This window comes from Falco biarmicus, chromosome 9 (assembly GCF_023638135.1).
Source record: "Falco biarmicus isolate bFalBia1 chromosome 9, bFalBia1.pri, whole genome shotgun sequence".
Lineage (NCBI taxonomy): Eukaryota > Metazoa > Chordata > Aves > Falconiformes > Falconidae > Falco > Falco biarmicus.
The window spans coordinates 6979085-7003628 of NC_079296.1; the positions used below are offsets into that span (position 1 = coordinate 6979085).

The 24544-nt window shown below is 48.4% G+C and overlaps 3 protein-coding genes, 1 long non-coding RNA gene and 2 other non-coding genes across 10 annotated transcripts; 5 read left to right on the forward strand and 1 right to left on the reverse strand.

Moving 5' to 3' along the window:
- Positions 1-358: 358 nt before the first annotated feature.
- Positions 359-10021, forward strand: PPP1R26 (protein phosphatase 1 regulatory subunit 26). Of its 2 annotated transcripts, none has more exons than XM_056350939.1 (3): positions 359-588; positions 3653-7768; positions 8018-10021. In XM_056350939.1, the coding sequence occupies exons 2-3, from the start codon at positions 3714-3716 to the stop codon at positions 8055-8057; spliced, it is 4095 nt and encodes a 1364-aa protein (XP_056206914.1). In that variant the 5' UTR covers positions 359-588; positions 3653-3713; the 3' UTR covers positions 8058-10021. The 2 variants fall into 2 exon arrangements, with proteins under 2 accessions (XP_056206914.1, XP_056206915.1); XM_056350940.1 differs by having other exon boundaries at positions 360-588; positions 8035-10021.
- Positions 10022-14309: 4288 nt separating this feature from the next.
- On the reverse strand, positions 14310-15672 carry PIERCE1 (piercer of microtubule wall 1). The gene is made up of 3 exons (XM_056350946.1): positions 15504-15672; positions 15326-15404; positions 14310-14971 (listed from the first exon to the last, which is right to left on the reverse strand). The coding sequence occupies exons 1-3, from the start codon at positions 15596-15598 to the stop codon at positions 14786-14788; spliced, it is 360 nt and encodes a 119-aa protein (XP_056206921.1). The 5' UTR covers positions 15599-15672; the 3' UTR covers positions 14310-14785.
- A 76-nt stretch (positions 15673-15748) lies between these two features.
- MRPS2 (mitochondrial ribosomal protein S2) lies at positions 15749-17829 on the forward strand. Of its 3 annotated transcripts, none has more exons than XM_056350945.1 (4): positions 15749-15858; positions 16142-16192; positions 16381-16510; positions 16906-17829. In XM_056350945.1, exons 1-4 carry the CDS (start codon positions 15831-15833, stop codon positions 17453-17455), a joined length of 759 nt encoding a protein of 252 aa, XP_056206920.1. In that variant the 5' UTR covers positions 15749-15830; the 3' UTR covers positions 17456-17829. The 3 variants fall into 3 exon arrangements, with proteins under 3 accessions (XP_056206920.1, XP_056206917.1, XP_056206918.1); XM_056350942.1 differs by having other exon boundaries at positions 15816-15930; XM_056350943.1 differs by having other exon boundaries at positions 15816-15915.
- Positions 17830-18347: 518 nt separating this feature from the next.
- Positions 18348-24161, forward strand: LOC130154672 (uncharacterized). 2 transcript variants are annotated; one of them, XR_008823818.1, is made up of 5 exons: positions 18348-18759; positions 19280-19335; positions 20111-20168; positions 21332-21400; positions 23722-24161. It is a non-coding gene; the product is annotated as an uncharacterized LOC130154672 (long non-coding RNA). The 2 variants fall into 2 exon arrangements; XR_008823817.1 differs by having other exon boundaries at positions 18349-18759; positions 21349-21400.
- On the forward strand, positions 19523-19655 carry LOC130155647 (small nucleolar RNA SNORA17). Its single transcript, XR_008824142.1, has one exon. It is a non-coding gene; the product is annotated as a small nucleolar RNA SNORA17 (small nucleolar RNA).
- Positions 20192-20325, forward strand: LOC130155648 (small nucleolar RNA SNORA17). The gene has a single exon (XR_008824143.1). It is a non-coding gene; the product is annotated as a small nucleolar RNA SNORA17 (small nucleolar RNA).
- Positions 24162-24544: the final 383 nt, after the last annotated feature.

Below are 24544 nucleotides of genomic sequence, written 5' to 3' on the forward strand. Positions count from 1 at the left end.
AAACAGGCCTCAGCTCTCAACCTCTGCCCTGGTCCTGCATCCCCAAACTCTAGGTCTGGGACACTCAGTGGCGCGTCGTGCCCGTGTTTAGAGCCTCCCCCGCTGCACCCCGAGTTACTCTCCTGCCGTGGGCTGCGCTCGGCTCCGGTCCCAAACGCCCAGGGAGCAAGCCTGGTGCCGAGCAGGGCCAGGGCTGCGGCCCACACCTCGCCCCGCGCCTGCAAAGGGCCCCAGAGCCCCGCTCCTCCCCGCCGGACCGTCCGCTACCGGGCGCCGAACCGGCTCCAGCCTCCCCCTGGAGCGGCCGCGCCTGCCTTTGTGCCCGCCCGCCCCGGCCCCCCCCCCGCCCCGCCGCTCCGGCGGGCAGAGCCGGCGGCCGCCGAGGGCCGGGCGGTCGCCCCCGCCTCCCCGGCGGAGCCCTGCGGCGCATGCCTCCCGCTCCCCGGGGGCAGGGAAGGAAGCGCCGCCCGCCCCTGCACCAGCGCGGCGGGCAGCGGCGGAGCGGAGCCCGGCGGAGCGGTGAGCCCGGGCTCGGCCGCCCCCACCGCCACCCCTCTCGGCCTCTCCCCGCGGCGGCGGCGGCCACAGGTGAGCGCCGGGGGCGGCCGGGGCGGCGCGGCGGGGCCCCGCCGAGGCGGAGGCCGAGGCCCAGGTCCGGGCCCGGCGCGGCCGGCCGAGGGCGGCGGAAGGCGGGAAGGGGGAGCCATGGCGGCGCGGGCAGGGCCCGGCTGGCCGCGGGCAGCGGGCGGGGCGCCCCGCGGCGGTGGCCCCGCGTACGTCGCCGCCGGGCGGCCCCCGTGGGTGGGTGTCCCCTCACAGCCCCGCTGGGGGTGTCCCCCGCGGGTGGGTGTCCCCTCATGGCCCCTGACAGCGCTCCGGTTGCTGCCCCCCGCCCCCCCCCCCCCCGGGTGGGTGTCCTCGTTTCCCTTCACGGAGCTCTGGAGGACACCCCGCCGCGTGCCTGGCCCCTCAGGCAGCCCCTGGGGGTGCCCCCCGGCCAGTCCCCGTCGTGTCCCTTCCTCACCCCCTCCGTGGGTGCCCCCCCCTCCTCATCCCCTCCGTGGGTCCCCCAGCTCTGTGAGGGCCTCCTCTCCTCCTCGCCTCAGTGGGTGTCCCCTTTTCCCCTCTGGCTGCCCCCCACATAGGTATTCCCTCACATTCCCCCTCAGGCAGCCTCCAGATGCCCCAGTGGTGTCCCCTCGCCCCCCCCCCCCCCCCGGGTGTCCCCTCGCCCCCCCATGGGTGCCCTGGGTGGGTGCCCCCCCGAGCCCGCACCCCTGGGTGGGTGCCCTGGCTGGGGTGCTGGGGCCGGGCAGTCCATCGCACCCCCCCGCAGTTCTTGCAGGGCAGCTGCAGTCTGGGCGTGGGGTAACGAAGGCACCTGCCCCTTTCCTGGAAACTGTGGAAATAGGTTAAATAGGAAATAAGTTGGGGTTTGTTGTTGTTTTTTTTAATGAAGCTGGGAGCTTGTGCGTGTTAATTGCATTTCTTCAAGATAATTAGGTATTCTGATTTCTGTCTTTTTTCATCCTTAGCTGCTTATTACAAGGAAAAATGTTTTTAACGTATGTTTGCCCTAGTGAATGTGTTGGAGGCCGTTTAAGAAATCGTGCGTTCATTCACACCTTTCTGGAAGTTGGGGCTCTGAGCCGTGGTGGCTGCTGGTGAGGTGCCTTCCCGCTTATCCGTGGCCAAATACACGAACGTTCGGGAGCACGGTGCTTTATTGGCGTGCACGGAGCTGGAGTCAGTCTAAACTTAATCTTTGGTTGAAGTTAAAGTAGTGTGTGTTGGGCTGCTCCGGGTACCAGCCAGCCAGCGGGGATGTTCTTGATCACTATACTTAAAATTTTAATTCTGCAGGAATTATGTTTTGAGATGAGTTATCACTGAGGAAAAGAAAATCAGAAACGGATGTCCAGAGCTTGCACTACTAAAGTGTATTCTGCTAAGATGTTCTGCGGCAGAGAACCGGTGAACGAAGCGGCAAAAGCATTATCAGTGGTGTGTTTGGAGCTAAGTGCTCTGCAGATGTCATGTAAGGCATGTTCAGGCTGACCCTGCCTTGGTCAACAAGATTTAAAGAATATTCTGGTCTGGTAACAAGATGGCAATAAAACTGCTGCCTGAGTGCAGGTCCCAGAATAATTTTGACAGAAGTCGTATTCTTTGTTGGAGCACCGTGCTCTTCTAAAAAGCGATAAAGAATCGACTTCCTTAGTTGTCTGTTACCTTATTCTTGGGAGCAAATAAATAGAGTTATAAGTTTTACAGAGTTTGGAATCATTAATTCTTTAAAATATTTATTGCCACTGATTAATTCGAAACCAGAACTAGAGAATAATTGACAAAGGCAAGGTCGGAGAGTACTTGGAGACAGAAGCATGTCTCTGTAGGTCGGTAGAGTCCAGCGCCCTGCTGCAGTGGGGGTTCGTTGGGTTTGGGGTGCGAGACTGTGGATCGGGTGTGAAGAACCACCCAGCTGCTGTAGGTTTTTGTTGGGCTTGCTGTCTGCCTTCTGTCGGCCAGATGCTGGTTTGATCCTACCAAATGATGCTGCAGGTGAAACCTTCGGTCCTCGTGGGACTGTGGGACTCTTTGGGGTGTTATCTGGCATTTTCTGGATGGCTTTTTTTCATTGTTCCACCAAACGGGGCTTCATTCTGTTTGGGTTTTCTGCTGTAGCACAAAGAATAGTTCATAATCTTCGTCCTGCTTTTGCAAACTCCTGAATATTTATGTATATCAAGAGCTTTTATCCTGCAGTGAGGCCAGAATGTTTGATGTCTGAGGGTTATTGCTCTGTAGTATTTTTGGGGAAGAAATAAGCTCCCTTTCCTCTCTGAGCTGCCCCAAGTCCGTCAGCTGTATGTGTTTAATGCCAAGCCAGAACTAGTAAAAGCTGTGTCGTGCTAGTGTGTGAGTCCAGGCATCATGCTAACACAGTTACTCCGCTCTTTGAATAGGTGTTGGTTTGTGTTCCACCATCTCAGATCACAGACAGGCTTGCTTCACATCTGTCCATTTTATACTACGTGGACATAGTCAACGTTGCTTTCATCACAACTAAGAAGCTGAGCTACGCACGGTGGGAGTTCTTTAAAAAGGGCAATTATGCCAAAGGAAACACAGGGAGCAAAGTATTTTGCAGGGCTTTCCACTCCCACCAATTCCACTTTTTTTATGAAAGGTTCCCTTAAAATTGTTCTTTCTGTCTTGCCAATATTTCACGCAAAAATATTTGGACAATGTTAGTGCAGAAGGGGATCACACACACCTCTGCACTGAAGTATCTTCAGGGTTGTTCTCTGTGGGTCTTACTTAGGTTACTTAGGAACATAGGTAAAGAGCGCAGCCTTCGATGGAAAGTGCAGGAGGAGTTTCAGAAGTGAAGATAATTACCTGAATTGGATTATGGTTGTGCCAGAAAGTACTGAAAACCACAAATGATGAGTGCTTTGTCTTATCCTTAATGGCAGTAGTGACTGATTTACCCGTTAAAGTGATGTTGAGGAGTAACTCTTGTGATTATCTGGCATAGTATGTCTGAGCGTAAATGATTTGCAATTTATGTAACCAGTATTATTGCATGGAACTTCTAGAAGGTAGATGCATAATAAAAAATACTCTCCTCCTTTTTTTCTTGTTGTAGGATGGAAGAGAGCCCCGCTTGAAAATCTGTTCCATTGTGGACTTCGCTGTTGTCTGCTAGAATGTTCCTTATGAATGCTTCTCCTCTGGTAGCTCTTCAGACAAAATGGGAGTCCTTTGGACCAGCAAGGAATTGTAGATACCCCGTTTGCTTCTCTGAATCCGAAGGGGACGTCACTAGAACCTCTGTAAGTGCGAAAGTTCAGATGATCATAAACAACCTGCAAAGTCAAGAGTCTCCCCTGGGTATGAACAATGAGTATGATTGTATTATGCAGAAGAAACAAAAGGGTGAAAAGGGCACTAGTAACAGGGTCGCATCTAGCACCGCATTGCTACAGAAGCGTCCTCAGTATACCAAGTGTGGATGCCCTGCTGATTCAGATGACACTGAAGTGGAAGAGAATGTGGGGTTTGGGACTCTCTTGCTTGATTCTGATAGTGACGATTCTGTTGACCGAGGTATAGAGGAAGCTATTCAAGAGTACTTGAAAGCAAAGAGCAGAAGTGACCAGTCATTGCAAAGGAGTGCAGAGCGTTCTGAAAATTTAAGCAGAGACAAAAGGTTTAAGAGAGAATTCTCACAGAACAAAATGGCTAGTAACCTGCTCCCCGTGAAATTTAAAGCTGAGATGCTCTCTGAAGAGTACCTGTCTGACCACCTGGGAATTGGTAAAAGGCTACAACCTGCTTCCCCTCAGAGCATCAGTAGCGATGACTCTTTTGAACAGAGCATACAGGCTGAAATAGTGCAGTTCTTGAATGAGAAGAAGCAGCAAGAAATTAGTAAGTGTGTAACTGAGGAGGATAAAAAAGATTCCCATGCCAGATCTGTCCTAAAATGCAACAAAGAAACAACAAACAAAACAAACTGTGGTGCTCTAAAGCAAGGTTGTAACGCACTCCTCTTGAGACACCATGCCAAGCTACAGAAAACCAGCACACAGTCCAAGTGTTTGCAGTCCAAAATCCAGGCAGAGCCTAGTGATTTCAGCCAAGTGAACCAAGCGTATCTGGAAATGGCCACTGCCAGCCAGCCCTGGTTAGTAGAGCAAAATGAAGAAAGTGGAGCTAATTACTGGGAGACAAGAAGAGTGCTTATCAATGAGAGCGTGCACGCATCTGACTCAAGTAGCGATGATGGCATTGAAGAAGCCATTCAGCTTTATCAGCTGGAGAAAATCAGGAAGGAGGCAGGTCATGCAACAGACTGTGTCCCTTTGCAGAGGGAACAATTTGATACAAAGGGGATGGCAGACATTTCTGCGAGCCTGACAATTAGCTCAACAAAAAGTGCCTCACCAGAAATTCATAAAAGCCCTACAGGCAACAAGAGGAAAGAAATTAACTCAAAGTCAACAGAATTAGAAAGCACCAGCAATGAATTTAACAATCTGTTTAAACCACTGAAAAAAGCCAGACACTTTGCACTTCCAGAAAACAAGATTGCTGCTTGTGAGCTCACATTGCAGGCCTCTTGCAGAGCAGACACATCTGCAGAACTCATGTGTGCAGAAGCTATCCTTGATATTTCCAAAACAATCATGCCATCCCAAATGGGAAGTGACAACAAATCACTCACTGCAGACTACTCCTTTTCTCCCCAGCTTCTCTCGTCCTCCCATTGTGAAAGTGACAGCAGCCTTGTGGACAGCGATGACAGTATCGAGCAAGAAATCAGGGCTTTTTTGGCTCTGAAAGCACAGTCAGAAAACCTTGGAACAAAGCCTCCCAGCCTGTCACACTCAATCCAGATGCCTTTGCCTTCCGATCAAAACAGCCTCACTGGTACCCTTGAGCCTTCTCTTCCCAAAACACTGAAGCTATCACTGAGTCGTAAAAGGAGACTTAAAAGGGAAGGCAGAATAGCGAAACAAGGGGCATCAAAACCACCTGAGCAGCTGGACATAGGACTTTTCCAGCCAGGTAGCTACTCAGGATTTCCTGTGCTCCAAGAGGAGTGTGCCCTGAGCAGCCCCACAGAACTCTGTGATGCTCAGAGGCTCAGCAGTAAAGAAACCAGGCAGCAGCAGCAGCTGATGTCTTCCAAACTAACTGGATCTGATGGCAGATGTGTGGCCTTGGACTCCGTAAATCCTTTCGTGCAGGTTCAGAGTAGTGCGACAAAGCTCATGAAAAATACCATCCAAACACAAGAGAGGGATGGTTCGAATGATGAGAGCAGTTCTCTGGATAGCGATGAGGACCTTGATAGTGCTATCAAGGACCTTTTACGGTCTAAAAGAAAATTAAAGAAGAAGTCCAAGGACCAGAAATCTCAGTGCAAGAAGAGAGTCAGGTTTAGCGAGACGGAAACTCAGCTGCTAGATGAATTTAGTAGCCTCCAACAAAACGAGTGGAAATGTAAAAATCCCATGCTACTGAAAAGCTGCCTCTCAAAACCTAGAAAAGCTGTGAAAGAGAATGCAGTCAGAAATCCTCCAGACAACATAAATGTCAAATGTACCAGTGAAAAACCGGAAACCATGAAGAACTTAGAGTTTAACTTACAACTTAAAAAAGGGTATAAACCTAAACCAGTCTCAAACCAGAATAACCTGCACGTAGCTAAAAATAGAAAAGGTACTTTCACAGCTGTGTCAGATGCTGATGACAGCAGTTCAGTGGACAGTGATGACAGCATCGAACAGGAAATTAGGAAGTTTTTGGCAGAAAAGGCTAAAGACTCTGCAAGCAATCCAGAGATACAAAAAGATGATACAACTCTGGACTTACTGAGAGTGACCAAACAAACTGCTAATAAAGGAAAAGCAAAGCAACAGCCGGTTGAAAATGAGATTGACCTCATGCTGGCTCAGAGTAAAAAGTCTGGGGTGTCTCAGCAAACTGATGAGTTGAAGAACTCTCCGAGAACAGAAGGGAAAAGTGCAATGTTACAAGGCAGTGGGAAATCTGCTTCCTCTGCAGAGAATGTTAATCTTCATACTACTGGTCAGTCGAAAGCTAAGCAAGGAGTGGTGGGGGTTAAAGGTATTGCTGCTGGTGAGTTAGCTGGAAATGCAACAGGTAAAAAGGATGTCCCTCATACAGAGTCAGTGCAGAAAACGCTTCCACCTAAAACCAGCAAAAATGAAGGTTGTAAAGTACGAAAAGTAATCAATGCAAAGTCTAGATCTAAAAGAAAGAATACCTTTCACCTAAAAATTTCGAGTAAATTTATTGCAGGTCTAAAATATGCTCGGGACAGGAAGAAGTCCATGCTTTTGAACAAAAGGCAGAAAGCAGAGCGTTTGCTCGCCCAGAGCGGTGCGTTAGGGACAGAGGTTGCTTCACAGGATACAGACATGCTTAACCAGGGAAAAGAAGCCCCCTTGCCGAAAGGCGAACTTAGTGGGGAGAGTACGACAGCAATAAAAGAATCTAACTTCTCTCAGAAGCTCACTGTGGAAGTGTCAAGTACCCAGGTAGCAGAAACTTGTGAAAGCCTGGCGACTGCTCCTTTGTGTATCGAAGAGGAAGCAGAGGGTTCCAGAAAGGCTAGCGCTTCAGGAGACCAGTCAGACTCACATTCGAGTCTCCCCTTGCAGGAACAGAGCGTGGCAGCAGTAAAAGCAGATAAGGTTTGCAGAGGAACATCCAAAGCTGAGAACACAGAGATGTGGATCGAGGAAGGAGATACCCACAAAGATAGCTGGGCTGATTCAGGTTTAGATCCCCCATGCCCTGAACACAGTACAGTAGTGGTAAAAGTGGATAAAGTTAGCAGAGACGCATCTCAGCAAAGTATACACACGTGCAGTAAGGGAGACAATAACCAGCAGGACAAGAGGCCAGATCCAAGTTCAGGTTGCCCACTGCAGGAACTAAATGTGACCGCAGTAGCAGCGGATAAAACTAGTGGAGGAGCATGTGCAGATAACGGTGTGCAGATGTGCATTAAGAAGGAGGAAGTTATCTGCCAGGACAGTGACAGGCAGGAAGAAATTCAGGTCTCCAGCTCCAGTTTGGAAGGAAAAATGCCTGTCCTGCAGAATAGGGAAACTGCTTGTGAAGTGGACCAAGGGCAGGAAGTTTCAGACAAAACCTGTGCAGAATTTACTGACCTACCTGCAGGGGACTGCCCAGATTCCCTCTTGAAAAGAAAGGTTTCAAATATGTAAGTACACTTTTTTTTTTTACAGTAACAGTCTTTTTAGAAAATAACTATCATTGTAACTACCCAGATAAAACTTGAGACGTGAAAGGAGAGTCGGTGGGAGACACTGATATCTGTATATCATATACACACTAATGTGAAAAATGCTTCTATTTAACAGGGATATCATGGATAAACATACATAGTTTTTGTAGAATTTTGTAAATTATTTAAAGTGCTCTAAGAAAATATTTTTATAATGATTTTTAGGGCTTGCATTTCTACAGGATGCTGTAGTTACTGTAGATAAGAAGATACTGGCTAATCACGCTTTAAGTTATGAGGCCTCGAGTCATATATCAAAAGGAAACCTGTTTGTGCACAGAATACATTTGGCAATCTGTTAGAGAACCTAGAAAAACACAGCATTTGATGGCGATGCTACACTTTTGAAGCAGATTATCTGACATCTGTTCCCGTTCAAGCCACATTCAAGCTGCCTTAGGACAATCCTGTGTCGTGAGGTCTCAGTTCTCCCACCCTGAGGACTGTTGGGCAAGTTCACTCAGCAGAACTCCGGCAATGTCAGCACAGCGGTAGGTGGGGAGATCCATCCTTGAAGATACACATGCAAATTCAGGGAAATAAAGTGGATCAGTCTGTCTGCACGTCCTGTGTAAAGCCATCTCAGCGGCTGAAAGTACCTTTTGAGTACCTGAAACCTCCCGCTAGCGGGTGATTCCAAGCACAATGGCAGTTTGAGAAAGTGAAGGAGTGTGTCTGTTCAGACATCGTGATTTCTGTGGATTTTGCTAGATTTCCGTACTGTTGGGCCTGCAAGGCTGAAACAATTCCTCGTTATTCTGAAGGCTGATTTTGATGCCCTGCAGTTACCCACAGGATGGCTTTTGGTTTCCTGAATGAACTTTCTTGAATTGAGTGCCCTTACTTTCCTTTTTCAAAAGTGGTTTCTAGAATGTTACATTTCTGTGAACTTTTTATTTTCATTAACAATTTTTGTGCAATAGAACAAAGCTAGGTTTGCTGTAGGAAGTGTCTAACACAAACGCCAAGGATATTTTCAGCACTGTTCTTTCATACTGGTAACACTTTGTCTGCCTCCATTTCCAGCAGCCAGAATAAAGCAATTTTTCACTACTATCTTTTTATTTGTACTAACTTTAAATGGGATTGAAGTAGCACGTTCATATAAAAAAAAAAAAGTGCCCCCACACTGGTTTCACTGAAAAATCCAAGAAGTGTGAATTTAAGCTATTGGCTGGTTGTTTCCTTTTTGTTTGTGTTTAGTGAAGTCCTTTGAGTAGTTTGTTCTTACATCTTGTCCCTGTGAATTGATGCGATGTCTTCTCAATCTGGTCTTCTACAGAATTTCTCTCAGCCAAACTACCACTTAGTGTCAGTTTGTTTCTCAGTCAGTTCAGCAGCCTGGAGGCTGGCCTTAATGTTGCAAAATGGAGCAAAAGCATCAAGAACAGATCCAGTATTGCATAGTATCCCTGGTGTGATCGTGTTTGCAGAATATTGGCAAACTACGGCGTAGCATAGAATGGAACAAGTAACTGTGGCATGTAGAGAAATAAACAACATCGTTTGTGTGTTTATACTGTTGTGCAGTTACATTTTAAACATGTTTATAGTGGTCACTTGACATTTCTTACTCTCTGGCCACCTTTTTATAGTCCTTTAGGTTGGCTGGTTGGTTTGTTTAAAAGATGGGTGTGCTAGATCATCTCATTTTTGTGGTAGGATACTTTGGAAAAGTGTTTTTTACTTAGCTCACATGCCTGCAGTCCCTCTACACAGGCATATATTTTTGTCTGCCTTGATTCAGTTGCAGGATTTGGGCCTTTTGTTTGGAATAGGTAAATAGGCTGGTATTTTAAAATAGAAGTTTTCCGAGTACCTTGCTTTAAAAGGATTAAACCATATACTTAACTTTAATAGACATGGTGGAAGCACTATGTACTGTTTGTATAAAATAAGCTGAATGTTTCTCCTCAAAGTTTTCAGTAAATCAACATTAAGACTTAAAAGGTGTTTTGTGCCCCTGTCGATGTGTCTGTGTTCTCAATACTACTAGTGAACTGATTCAGTTAAGATACAAGTCTGATTATCTTGTGCTTTAAATAAAACCTAATTTTAAACAGCACTTTTTTAAATTGATAAACTTGATTTGTATATAGGAAATGGTGTACATTGCTAAGTTTATAATGTTTAATAAATGGGGTTCTGACCATGGACCATGAAACCAGAGTGCTGCTATGGTTTGTGTCAGTGGTTTTGCGTTACCTTTTTTCCCTCCTGACTGTAGTCCGAAGATGTAATTAACCTGCGCCAATAAGATTTGTGAGTGAAGGATGTCACCCTTGCAGACAGTCACAGCATTCATGTTAGCCGAACCTGGGAACAGGATCGCAGGCCACCAGCTGCTCTTGCTTCTTGCCTCCTATTGTCTTCAGCCACCCGCTCGCCAAGACTCTGATCTCCTATGTGACAGCAGCATCTGATTTCCTTGTGACTGAAATGGAATCCAAATCTTTAAAGATGTGTCTGTTTAAAGGGATGTTGTTCTTAATAACAAAAAATGAAGGAGAATCTACGAAGGACAGAGGCAAAAAAAAGTTGTGGCTGTTCTGTCATGTGCTTGTCATTTTAGCAAAACCCTAACAGCAGTGTTCTTTCCTGGCATTTGTGGTCAAGAAGTGGAGTCTTCCCTTGTGCTTGCCCCTCTCTTAGTGCCAGAAGGGTTAGCAAAAAGGGCTTCCTGTTTTTGAGACAGAGTTCAGCAGGTGAGATCTGTGATTCAGTTGGAAAGCACTGCATCTCTAAATGGCATCCTCTGTAGCACAGCTTCTGCAGCCTCCAGGATTAGCTCATGATCCTTTCTGTTCTGCCGTTGAAGACTGGTGGTAGCAAGTCGAGGAGCCCTTGATGGTGCAGAGGTGGGATGAACATGCCTTTTTACTCATGGGGGGGACGTTGTGATACACAGCACTGAGGTTCTAGAAGGCAAGGAGGCTGAGCTAGTCTTCAGGGTGGGAGGGAGGGAAGGCAGGTTGCCTTGATATGCAAACCAGCCTGGTGCCCTTGGTGTTTCTGCACCAGTATGCTATGGGTGTCCCCTTCTACCTCCAAGACTTATTTGGTCTCAGGAAGTGATTTTTCCAGAGTTTGTCCCATGAGAATTGCTGACTTGCCAAGGAGGAGCAAGCACCCACAGGGGCTGTTACTCTGAACAGAATGTCAGTGAACATCTCTGGAATTGGTGCCGCAGCACTAAGAATGCCACAGCTCTTCTGGCAGTAGCATCATTCTGGGTACAGTTCTAATCACTCATTCAAAGTAGAAAAATCTGGTGTCTTGAAGCCATAAGAAAAAACTCTTATACATTATGGATTAGAGGTTGAACAACTGGAGAGCAGAAAGATTATATTGAGTGAGAATAGATTCATGAGCAAGAATCCCACACATGCGGTGCTGCTGCAGTACAAATCTCTTGAGGTTGAACCTTGATAGGTACAGTACCAAAAGCATTTTTTCGTTCTTCCTATTGATACCAGTTATAACAGGAAGCCAACCGTAGAGCAGGCACGGACTGTATGTCCCTCCTGGCCCTTTTCAGCGCTGCAATGATAGTTCTAGTGATTGCCCAGAACAAGCTCCTTTTTCCATTATTTCAACCCTCTTAAGGCCTTAATTTGATTCTTTATTGCAGTAGATATGTGCAGGCAACCATGAACCCAGGTACGCTCAAGCATGCGAATAAGTTGTTTTGTTTTGGGGGTGGGGTTTTGGTAATTTGGTTGTTACATTATTAAACTACTCAGTATATTTTATTATTGCTGCTGGTAGGTTACGGCATCCTGATTGCAGTACCAGAGTTCTCAGATAAATCTGTGCTTGCTGAGGACTTTGAAAGTAGGAATATTGTTTATTTTTATGACAGTGACTGCTTTTCTGTACTTCAGGAAGGGCAGTCTTCAACGATCCTCAGGGGACCACAAGGGCTACCTTAATTTTTTATAAACAGTTCTTTGCTGCTATTTTAGGAACATGTGTTTTGACATGTGGCTGCTTTTTACACAAGGAAGGCACTCACCATCTCTGCCACCATTTCTTTTATTGATGTATATGCTTTTAATTTTTTCAAACCTTTAAGAACTGCAGATTGGCTTGGTCTGATAGTACAGCCCAACATAGTTTTTTGTCTGCAAACATGAAAATCGTGCTTTCAAAATACAGAGCAGAAAGAGACTGTTTTGGGTAGAATATCTGCAGTGAACGTGTCATCTTTGGGATGATATTTTGAATTTGTACAGGTATTTCTTGTGTGTATTGGGTCTCTTAACATCTGAACAAACGGATCACTATTTCTTAAGCCCACTAAAATAGGGAGATGTAGGAAAGTAAATACAAGGGAAATAAGTCTTTGACCCAAGTACTAAGCGTAGTCTTCAAGCAAATCAGTGTGTAGAGGCATGTCTCGGGGCTGGCTGTGACTGAAGCTTGTGTCTTCCCTTCTCAGCGAACCTCAGTGGAAGTGAATTGGATGCAAAACTGTTCAAAGGAACTGGTTTCAGTTCAAGAATAAAAAAAAAAGGGAAGAAGTTAAGGCAAGGAAGAAAAGAGGTGGGTGGTTTTAGATGGAAGTATGAAAACGAGTGGAAGCTATGTGAGAAAAGCCACTAAATTTATATTTTTAAGAGGCAGTCTTATCCCTGAATTATTCCACCTGCAGAAAATCTGTGGATAAAAGTATGTGTAAAATTGTCGTAACTGTTTATATTCATTTAGCACTTTATGTTATTTTTTCATTTCAGGAAAAGAAAGGGAAGTTATGAGAAGCTCAAGTTACTGTTTAGAGTCTGATAGTAGAATAACAGTGAATGATAGACGGTTGTTAAATATTTTTAAAGTTAACTTTTCAGACCCATTTCTGCTTAGCGGATTTACTTGTTCCAATGTATTGGTGTGTTTTCAGCAAAGGTGAGTTTAGCCAGCTATTCTTCTGTTTGAGATAACCAAATGCATTGCAGTGAAAACTGGAATTGTTTGGTAGGTGTGATTGAAACCTGGCCTGTAGCTACGCTGTGGTCTGAATGTGTGAAAAAAAAAAAAAGCACAAATACAGACCTGACACACTTGAGTTGTTTTGGACTTCAGAATTTTGCTTAGTGACATTGTTAACAGAATACCTTACGGGTGTGTTTAAGTACAGAATCATAGAATCAGTTAGGTTGGAAAAGACCTTTAAGATCATCGGGTCCAAGCGTTAACCCGGCACTGCCAAGCCCACCACGAAACCATGTCCCTAAGCACCACATCTATGTGGTTTTTACGCACCTCCAGGGATGGGGATTCCACCACCTCCCTGGGCAGCCCCTTCCAATGCCTCAACACCCTTTTGGTGAAGAATTTTTTCCTAATATCTGATCTAAACCTCCCCTGGGGCAACTTGAGGCTGTTTCCTCTTGTCCTGTCGCTTGTTACCTGGGGGGGGAGACCGACCCCCCCTGCCTACAGCCCGTCAGGTAGTTGTATATGCTGCCTGTGCAGTTTATAAGGCTTTATAAAAATGACACAAATAGGGAATATTTATAACATGCAAAGAATATAATTTGCAGTGGTATTTGGACGTATGATTATACTCACTTTTTAATCTTTTTTTCCAGCAAACACCTAGAATAGTAGTATGCTCATTTTAAATATATACTATCACTATGTTACACCTGTAAAGTAGGACTGTTCCTCATCCATAAACAGGCAGACTAGTTTCTCTTCAAGACTAGTTTTTAAGCCGAACACGCCAAGGTTCCTTTTTAGCACAGCTACTGTCTGAATGATGCACTTTCACTGGCTGTGTAACTATAGTTGTTACAGTAAAACTTTAGAAAACATTTTCTTTTTGATTAGTTGTCTTTATTTGAATAATTCCTTAAAATATTGTCATTTTGAGAGGTAAGAAAGATGAACATGCTTTCTAAAAGAAATTCAAAGGCTTCTTGAATAACTCTGGAAAATATGCAATTTGGTTATTCATTAAATAGTACAGAAACAGCTTCAAAATCTTAATTTGTAATGATATGTGGTACATGAGGCAGAAGTTTAAAGGCTCATTAGTGACAAAGAAAAGGTTAAGGGAATATATATATGTAATACATATTGTTCTAGAATTTATAACTATATGCTGCCTACAATTAAGTAAAATACTTCATATGAGCTATTTAACTGACATTTAATCACATTAAAACTTTTTAAGTTAAGATACTATTCCTAATAACGTTAGTTCTGTAAATTAGTGGGTTTTGTCTAGTACCAAAGTGGCTGTATGTGTTTTTCCGAACAAATTACTGAATTCAGTTTTGAGATCAGAGATTTTAACTGCTTTTCCCCCAAAACTAAAGTTGTGACCTTGGCTGGGTAGTGTGCTGTTAAAAAAGAAGTACATACAACAGTTTGGGTTGGGGTGTATTTTTAGAAATGTGCTGCTGCCTTTAACCTGCTAATTTTGTAGTTGTTCATCACATTGTAATAGCAAGTCTCACATTACCGAACTGAAAGATTTTTATTTTCCTCTTCCCCTGTGTTCAGGAGCAAAATTCTCATTGAAACCTGACTTAACGTGGTTAATAGTGTGAAGCACGTGCATTATCCTGCTGCTGCTTAGTGTGCCACGTTATTTTCCTGATGGTCTATACAGTTTTACTGTCCTCAGTGGCAACACCCGTGACATCCCAAGGCTGCGCTGAGAGGTGACCTGCACCCACGGGCGCTAACAACATGACAGGAGCCGAAACCCGCCTTATTCTTGATGAAATAGCCCGTAACCGCATTCAGCATCTGCAGCGTGACGGTGGCGTGCTCCTGTCATGCCTTCACACGAGGCTTAGCAGCATGGTTTGGCCAAGGTCAGTGCTGTTGTTTGCTTGCTTGGTTGTTGGTTTTTTTCTGGTTTTTCACCGAGGCAGCCAGCAATAAACCGTGGCGGCGGCGCACTGCCATGGCCACCGGTGCCAGCTAGCAGTGCGAGGGGCCGCTGGCGTTGTAGCTGGGGTGGAAATCGAGGTGGTCATGGGCGGTGATGAAGTTGCCCACACCAGTGACATGGCTTTTCTCCAGGGAGGTGTTGAGCCCGTTGTTTCTGTACATGCCACACTGTGCCAGAGTTTTGGAAAAGGTGTGCGAAGTGACGTGGAAAGAGGTCTGCAGGAGCGGGAAAAGGGGAGGAAGATGTTTTAAATGCCAATGCCTGCAGCACCTGCCGTGCGCTGGAGTTTGGGTGCTGTGATAAAGGCACTTCATCACCTTGGGGGGGTGGGGGGTGTCATTGCTAGAGGATGCTGCAGAGGTGATGAAGGCACTTCATCACCTTGGGGGATGGGGTGTGTGTGTCATTGCCAGGGGATGCTGCAGAGGTGATGAAGGTGCTTCATCTTCATCACCTTGGGTGATGGGGGGAGGGGTGTCGTTGCCAGGGGATGCTGCAGAGGTACCGTGGTTTAACAGGCCAAACCTTTGATGCCCGGGGGTGCCCCCTTGCCCCACAGCCCAACCTACCGGCACCTCGTGCACCGTGGGGGCTTTGCTGCCGTACGCCTGGCTGCTGGTCCGGTACCGGGGGTGAGGCTGCGGCATCCTGCCAGGGGGAGAAGAGAGAGCGCGCGTGGGAGCGGGGCTGCCCGGGGGAGCGCTCCGCGGGGCGGGGCGGGGGGGGGGGAGAGGGGAGCAGGCTCACCCGTAGCCCTGGAAGCAGGCGGGCTGCTGGAAGCGGCCGGGCAGGCCGGGGCTGGTGCGGTACAGCTCGCTGGTGCGCGGGCCGGGCTGTGCCATGGCGCCGGGGCCGCGCGTTACCCGGCGACGGGGCGCTGCGGGCGGGCAGCGGTCGCTCCGAGCCGGGGGGGTGGGGCTCGGGGGGGTGGGGCTCGGGGGGGCGGGGCTCGGGGGGGCGGGGCTCGGGGGGGTGGGGGCGGGGCTGCCCGCCGCGCCGGAAGCGGAAGGCGCCGCCTGACCTTCCTCCTCGCCGTCTTCCTCCTGCTGCCCCTGCGGCTGTCGGGCGGGGAGCATGGCGGTGCCGCGGCTCCTGCGGGCAGGTGAGCGGGTCCTGGCCGGCCCGGCCCTCCGCCCTCCCTCGGTGACCCGCCCCCCCGGTGACAACCTCCCCGGTGACCCGCCCCCCAAATGACTCCCCTCCCGCCCCCCCCGGTGACCCGCCCCCCCCCGGTGACACCCCCCCAAGTGACTCCCCTCCCACCCCCCCGGTGACCCGCCCCCCCCGGTACCCCCCCCCCCCCCCAGTGACACCCCTCCCGCCCCCCCCGGTGACATACACACCCTCGCCGCCCCCGGTGACCCCCCCTGTTTCTCTCCCCGCAGCAGCCCCGCGGCTCCTCAGCACCGTAGCGGCCCCCGCGGCCCAGCCCCGCGGTGAGTCCTGCCGCCCTCGGCCCCTTCCCCGGGGAAACGCGGGACGAGCCGAGTCCCGGCATCACGGGGTCGCCTGTCACCCCTGGTGTCGCCAGGCCCTTTTCGTGATTGAGTGGCCCTGGCCCGGCTCGTCCCCTCAGGCACAGCGGGAGGGGACAGGGATTTATTTGTGTTTTCCCTTCCCGCAGCTGCGGGTGACAAGCTGCTGTCCGAGCCTCTCAGCCACCCCGACTTCTTCAATGTGAAGGAGCTCTTCTCCCTGAAGGATCTCTTTGATGCTCGGGTGCACCTGGGGCACAAAAAGGGCTGTCGGCATAGGTGAGTGATCCTGTTCAGTGATCCAGTGCTTGCTGGCGGCGGGAGCGATTCCCTGGAACCACACCAGCCTGCGGAGGCTGCACTAGACTGGTCTGTGTCTGGAAGTGCCCGCACGGACCCGTGTTGCAGCCTGGCCATGGTTAGTGCCCCGCAGAAGTGCAGGGCGCCCCCTCAGCACAGGCACTGAGTGGGGGTGAGACCTGCAGCCCCCAGGCCCAGGTGGAGCAGACACTGTGCGCGAGGGTTCCCTGCAGAGAGCACCTCTGGTGTCAGCTGGGGGCTGGAGTGTGGGAAGGTAGAAGCCACAGAAGCGGTGCCACGCCACATTTAGAAACGCTGCTCCATGGCTGTAACACCCTGTCCCCGCGTCCCCTTGTGTCGCCCTCCCCCTGCAGGTTCATGGAGCCCTACATCTTCGGCTGCCGCCTGGATCAGGACATCATCGACTTGGATCAGACGATGCAGCACCTCCAGCTGGCCCTCAACTTCACCGCCCACATCGCCTACCGCAAGGGCATCATCCTCTTCGTCAGCCGCAAACGCCAGTTCTGCCACCTGGTCGAGAGCACAGCGAGGGACTGTGGGGAGTATGCCCACACCCGTTACTGGCAGGGCGGCCTCCTCACCAATGCCCATATCCAGTTCGGGTCTGGAGTCCGCCTGCCCGACCTCCTCATCTTCCTCAGCAGCCTCAACAATGTCTTTGAGCCCCACGTGGCCATCCGGGATGCTGCCAAGATGAACATCCCTACGGTGGGGGTGGTGGACACAAACTGCAACCCCTGTTTGATCACCTACCCAATCCCTGGGAACGATGACAGCCCCACTGCCATGGAGCTCTACTGCAAGCTCTTCAGGATGACCATCATCCGCGCCAAAGACAAGAGGCGGCAGAATGAGGCCTTTGCTGAGCTGCAGAGCAAAGCGGAGGGCAATAAGCCCTAGGGACAAGCTTGGCCATGCCCAGCAGCTCAGTGATGGGCGTCCTGCTCCACTCCCACGGGCACTGCCGGACTTGCCCCGCACCCAGAACACCAGCTTTTGGTGGAGCTGGGCTGGTTGTGGAAGGGACCCCCCAGCTCTGCAGCTGCACAGAGATCCCACGGCGGTCACAGCTGTGGTGGGTCTCTAGCTCAAAAAAACATTGCCTGAAGCAATGGAGAGGGAAACAGAGCCAGGCCAGGCAGGGCCAGTGTCCTGGCACTTGTCCCTGTTGCAAGGAGGTGCCTCTGTCCTGTGGCCTTCCTGAGCTTGTGATCTCTTGTGAAACAGCTTGTGTGTCGCACCTCTTCTTGGCAAATAAAGGGCCCTGCCATCTTTTTTTCTTGCTTTCTTGGGAAAAGGGAAGGTACGGGGGAGTCTCAGGCAAAGGTTTATGGTCAAGGGATGGGCTTTAAAGGGGTAAAGGGTGTTCCCAGCCTGGGAAGGAGGAAGCTGGTGTGTCACAGAGTTGGAGGGTCCCCGCTTTGTCCTAGGGCACACCCTCCGAGTCCAGCCTCTGCCAGCACCTCAGGGAGTGGGGGACTCCAGGGTGCGCCTGGGAAAAGGGAAATCCCGTCCCTAATACGCCGCGTGTCTCGGTGGGAGGCTGTAGGGCAGTCCCGCAGCGCTGGGGGTCAGGCCCAGCGTGGGGAAGGGGTCTGGGCCGGAGGTCCTCCTCCGCGTTCTCATCTTTGTCCCTGCCCCGTGTCCCCGGTCGCGGCGGGGCCGCTTGCTACTCTGCGTCTTCCCGCCCAGCAGGGGGCGCTAGTGGGAGCGCTGGGCCGCGCGGACTGTCCCTGCGACGCTCTCGCCCGCCCGCCCTATATAAGCGGCAGGCGGGAGTGCGGCAGGCCTTTCCGCGCGCGGGGGTGCGCAGAGGCGCAGGCGCTGGTCTGCCACGGGCCCGGTGGGGTGAGGAAGGTCTGGGGTTCCCTCAGGCGGGCGAGGCCGCAGCCGCCCAGGGCTTTGAGGAGGGGGCCGGCGCATTTCGCCCCCTCAGGCGGGCGGCTTGTGCTGCGGGGGGGCCGGGGCGCGGGCAGGCGGCGCTGGCCCAGGAGGGCTCTTGTGGGTCGGGCCCGGCCGCTCTCCGCGGGCCGCCCTTACCGCGCCATGTTGCAGCGGGGCTTCCTCAGGGCGGGCCCTGGCGGCGGCCGGTCGCGCCTCTGCCCCGGCGCCGCAGGCGGGGAGGCTGCGGCGTGAGGAGATGGCCGCCGGGCCAGGAGGCGGCTGCGGCGTGAGGAGATGGCCGCCGGGCCAGGAGGCGGCAGGTGTGCACGGCGGGGCGGGCGGGTGCTGTGTCCAGCAGGGCGGGCTGCCGGGCCGTGAGGTGCGGTCCGTGCTGCGTCGTGCGGCCCCCGGGCAACGCAGGCTTTGGGCCCCGGGCTTGCGTGCTCGCCCTCCCGAGCCGCCTGGGCCTCAGGCGGGACAGAGCGACCCCCGCTCCGCCACATGGCCGGGGAGAGGCCCCGGCCGCTGCCCTCATGGCTCCGGGCACGCTGTGTGCGGTGTGATGGAGTATATTATAAATTAATGTATAGCAATGTACTAGGATTTAATGCAAGTATGGCTGTACTTCCATTGAAAAACAGGAGAAAATTAAGGGTTGCACTTTTGAGGGAAATATTTTTTTAAAGATTTAAGTAACTAAAGTGAATCGATTCAGCAAGGCTTTTTTTTTAAATTGGGTTTTAATCTTCTGGTTTTCTGTGAAGTGCGGTTCACAAAGAAGGTTGTTACACAGTCAACTAAACGCTTGTTATTAACTGTATTCTTTTTATCTTCCTTCAGCCTGGCAGAAGACAAAAGGTGAAGTTTAAAAGATTGTGAGCCTTATAAAATCGAGGGTAAGTGGTACCTAAGACAAAGACTGTCCTAAGTAAGCTTCAGCCATCCTGTTAACTCTCTTAAGTGGTGTGTTCCGTTTAGTATCTACACGTGCACCAAACACCTTTGTAATACTACTTTCTGAGTAGGTGATCCAACCTTGAAATATCTGTAACTCACCTTTTTTAGTATTTGGGGGGAGTTCAGCCTGCCACAGGCGTTGCAAAGGTGGCTGCTGTGGCATCTTTGTGTCATTAGGTGGCATAGAGAGACAGGCTATGTTCTACGCTCGGTTGTTCTGAAACCCGTGAGCACCCAGAGTGATTGATAGCCTGACATTATTTATAAATAAGCTGGTTAATAGGAGACTCAAGAAACTGAGCCTCCCTTTGGTGTGGGTTTTTTTTTTATCGCCTTAGATGTGAGAGCTCTGTATAATAGAATAGAAGGGTGTTCTGTGTGACCTGTAGTGGATGTGCAGCAGAAAGACTGTAGTTTTCTGTTTAGGCTTGAGAATGGTAGGATCCTGTTGTATTACAGAATAATTAGTTAAAGTGATTGTCTAAAACCATCTGGTGAGTTGGTGACCTCACTGGAAGCACATCCTGGGAGTCACATGCTGGCAGCCCTGACCCTATTCCTATCAGAAAGTAGCAATATGTCTGCGTATTTCTTTCTCTTTACTGGGCCTTTCACATTTCTGTCATCAGCGAAACAGTAACAGTGTAACCAGGCTTTGAAGCATGTCTAATAATCTAAAATAAACGCTGTTTATATTTTCCACTTCTTTTTCAGAGAAAGCTGTGTGACCTGGCAGAGTGGCAGACCCAGGAGGTCGTCTCAAAGCCCCGAGGTGAGCAGCCTGTTGAACAGCTCCCTGCCCCAGCTCGTGTTGCAGATGTGGCTGTAGTGCCGTGTTTGTGTCATTAGGTGGCAGAAAGGAAAAGGCTGTGCCTTTGCTAGTGCTCTGAAACCTGTGAGCACTCAGCAATGGTGAGCGACCTGACAATTATTTCATGCTAATCTTAAATCGTGAAGGATGGACAGCTGTGGAGGGACAGGGTGCAGAAGCTAGCCCTGTCCTTCGGTGTGGCAGTCGTTCTCTTAATGAATATCTTGTTTATGTGACAGATAAGAGATGTGACTTTTCTACCGTCATGTTCTATGTTTTACTATCATGCTACGTTAAAAGCTAATTCAAGTTTCCTCCATGTCTTTTATTAATGGAGGAATGGCAAATTCCAGTATTCTTTATTTTAACGGTCCCGAGACCTTGGACGTTTGCTCTCCTGACACATTAATGTCGTTAGGGGTCAGAGACTGAGACTTCCTGTGCCTGAAACCTGTAACTGCTCAGAGATCAGTAGCTTGACATTGTTTCCCTGCTTACCTCTTTCTCCAGAGAATCAGCGGAAGATGGAGCAAAAATCTTTTGAAAAGCATTTAAAATGATGCTAATTTTAACTGCATCAGGAGAAGGTTCTTCCTTTTTTTTTTTTTTCCCAAGGACAAATAGAAGTGACAGCTTTATTCTATTTTTGCCTTCAACAATCCTTTATGGCCTGCTACATGTCCTTGCTTGCTGCCTGTTTTGTCTGTGAAAGGGCAGCTCTTGAGTTCTGCAGCGTTTAGCATTATGTAGATATTGATGATCGCACCTGGCAGCAGAGGAGATGGGGGGGGGGGGGGGGGGGGGAAGGGCACTTAAGTTTGTTGTCTCCAAAGTATTGGCATGAAATACATGTAGAAACATGTAGTAACAGTTGGGTGTGGATTTAGTATATATGGAGGAAATTGCACCCGGTTCCCAACATTAATAAAATGCTCAGCCAACAACATCTTGACTTCCAAGGGTGTTGAGTGTTTGGCCAGAAGGTGCAATTAGCAGTCCTCTGAAATGCAGCTTTATAGTCATGCTTGCTTTTGGGTGGGGGCAGGGAACAACACAGGGGGAAAAAAAAACCCCAGCCCAGTGCTCCTTCCGGCAAAAAAAAAAAAACGACCAACAAACTGAAGGTCTTTTTCCTTCCTAGAGTTATTTCTGAGAACAGGACTGACTTCTGGAACTTGCTTCAAATGTTGAAGGTAGGTATGATGCCATTTCTTGGAAACATACTAAACCTCAGTATGTTACCAAAGTAGTGTCTGGGTAGAAGTCCTTGGGTTAGTACTTGTCCTTCTGACTTCTTACGGGACATGGGCAAATAAAAAATTTAAAAAAAAATATTGCTGCTGGTGCATAGTTGCATAAAGAACTTAAAATTCAGTATTTTTTCATCTTTTTTTGCTGGTAAACTTCTACTTCAGGTGAGTGCTTTCAGGTTCCTCCGTTTTGCTAATGCAGTAATTTTTGTAAGCAACCTTAAACACTCTTCTGATAAACTTCTTCATTTCACTTCCTCAAACTGCCTTTCTCTGCTCCCAAAGTGCATCCTTTTAAGGGCAGCTGTCAGTCAGAACAAGATACTCCTGTTGAGAACTTAAAACATATATATTACAGTGCCTGAGAGATTATCAAAACAAGCAACTGCAGTTTGACAGAAAACACGAAAAAATGTTTGTGTCACAGATGTGCAAGATAATGAGATTGTGTCCTAGGCATAATGAAGAAAGAAAAAAAAAATTATTTCCATAATCAAAGTGAAAAATTAATGCTAAACCTGAAGGCTTTTTTTAAAAGTCCTTCTGACTTCCAGTAAGTGCATCACTGGAATGCTTTGCCATGTTTCCTAAGACAAGAAGTTTCCTTGTGCATCATGTTCTAGCTGGTAACATGGAAGTCAAAAAGCAAAAATATATTTGAGCACAGTATGACTTTTGAGTTGGTTTCTGCGGTGTCTTTGTGCTAGCGTGATGGCAAAGGAACCTGAGCTCTGAGGCAGCGAGCTGCTAAGGAGCACAGATACCGATAGATCCTAATAGTTCAGTGTGTCACGGCCCTTTCTTGGGTGACGTGCACGAGAGCCTCTGCTGTGCCAGTGTTACTAAACACTAAGTGTTAATGTAATATAAGTGGTGAGAGAAGCTCTGGCTGCACAAAGATAGTATTGTGAAACTCCAAGAGGCTTTGCAGTGACTAATAGCTTGACAAAATCTGGCAGTGCTAAATGGTGGAAAATGTCCTCATTAAATTGGCATTATGAGGGCCAAAGGTGCCATTAACCAAGCGGGTAGCTGCTGGCTGCAAAATGAGCCATTTAATTGGGAAAAGTCACTGCCTACCTGCAGTGGCTCTGGTAAAGAATGCTAATAAGGTTGTTGGGGATATGGTTATGCAAAGAGGCATGCCTTAAGATGTGACTCTTCTATTTAAATTTCCTGACTTCTTTTAACCCTGAAATACATATTTGAGTTTTTTCATCAGACTTTGCTCGCATCAAGGGTCCTGAAGGGCTAGTGAGTGCCTAATGAGTCTCTCTTCAGAACTTTACTGTACTGTGTGAGGCATAGGATAGCTATTAAAATAATGGCATTTGCTGTTAACCATCTTTACAAGACTGAGCAGCAATCCCAGGCTATGAGTATTGCTTTACTGAGAGAATTACCTGGCTCTCAGCTGCGGAAAAGATGAATATTTTGTAATAAAGTGGTTATGAGAGAAATTAAAAAATCTTTCTGCACATTAACTAGACCTTCATCATTTAGAACTGGTTTATGTCATGGCTTTGAACGCTGGCATAAGCCCAGCTTTTCTTTTCTGTGCTGTTCATAGCTTGCCTCTATTGAAGCTGGCACTCACTGTTGAATTTAGGGAGCCTAAGAGTGAGTGAGTAACTAAGAGCAGGCTCCCAGCTATTGTGCTGTTAAATTATCCCTTTCCTAGACTTGCCACAGTTCACTGTGCTTGGCCAGATAATTCAAAAAAAAGAAAAAACACGTTGTGATGTAGTGGTAAAGAACCTCTCCTAAATTAATTTATTAGTGCCACCTGCCTTCTGTCGCTGCTTTAGGTCCCGATCCACACAAGTTTCGGGCGCTCCGTTTCCTCTGACTGCAGTGAGAGCCCCCAGTGCAAGGGTAGGGGGTTCCTGTCGTTCTGGACTAAGTGAATCGCTTTCTGAAGTTTCCCTGTGAATCATGATAACTGAGCCCAGCTAATGACTTCCCTAAAACCTGTTTTCACTTTATAAAGCTTTTTTCTTTTCTCTGGGATGTGAAAAATATTTAGACAGTCCCAAGACAAACCTGATGCAATTCTTCAATTAGCTGAAAATGCTGCCTCTGAAATGAAAAGCAGTTCTCTGTCCGGACTAGCTGCAGTGCCTTGGCTCCGCTACTGTCCCATAGTGAACAGCAGGGGTCTGGGTGGTATGGATTAATTAGCTTCTTAGTATTGACATTTATTGCTAACTCTTGCTGGCTGTATTTGACGTTGTCTTAACATCCTGGCCCTTTTTTATTTGCAGATCATGCCTTGCTTCCTAGAATTTCTGGCAAACCTAGCTACTAGAGCAAAAGAAATGGTTGGCAGCATCTGCAGTTGAAGATCTGTAGATTCCTACAAGTTCATCTTTCCTCATGTGGATTCAAGCATGCTACAGCCAAAGTGCATGCAGTGCTGCTCATGGTTCTGAATGTTTGCTGCAACTTGTGTCTTTAAATGTCCATTAAAAAAAAATATAACCATTCTGCTGCAAGTGTCCTTTCTGCTTGTGCTGTGCTGCTGTGGGATAGCTGTAAGAGTTGTCTTCCTGCCCTTTTCCCAGCCATCTCGGCTTGTACGCTGTTTTCACAGCCATGTTCTGAAGCACTGTTGTTTCAGTCTGCGCTTTCTGTACATGGTTAAGAAGGATTTAAAAAAGAAAACCACCCCTAAATAAAGATGCCACCTACAATAAGTCTGAAATTATTATGCTTGTGTATTTGTAGCACCCCAAGTAATATTATTTTTTAACCATTCTAGGATTTAAGACTTTTTATTTGTGGATATGAGAACTGGGATGGATTTTTACTTGAAACCATGAAAGGCAGAAATGTTGCTGCTTACCTCCATCCCCTTGTGGCACACATCTACTGTGCTGCTAAAAGAGCATCTGGTGAGATCAGATTGTCAGTCTTCCAGTGTTTGGGCTTTTCCACTTTTTCCAGCTGATGCGGGAAATCTGGAGAAGGCGTGAGTGTAAAATAGCTTTGTCTTTAGTCATTTTTTCTTCCCATATTGCACTGTAGCTTGTAAACCTTAAGCATGTGTCTGAAAATGCTTGTGCTTTTTATTAGCGGTGAGCAAAA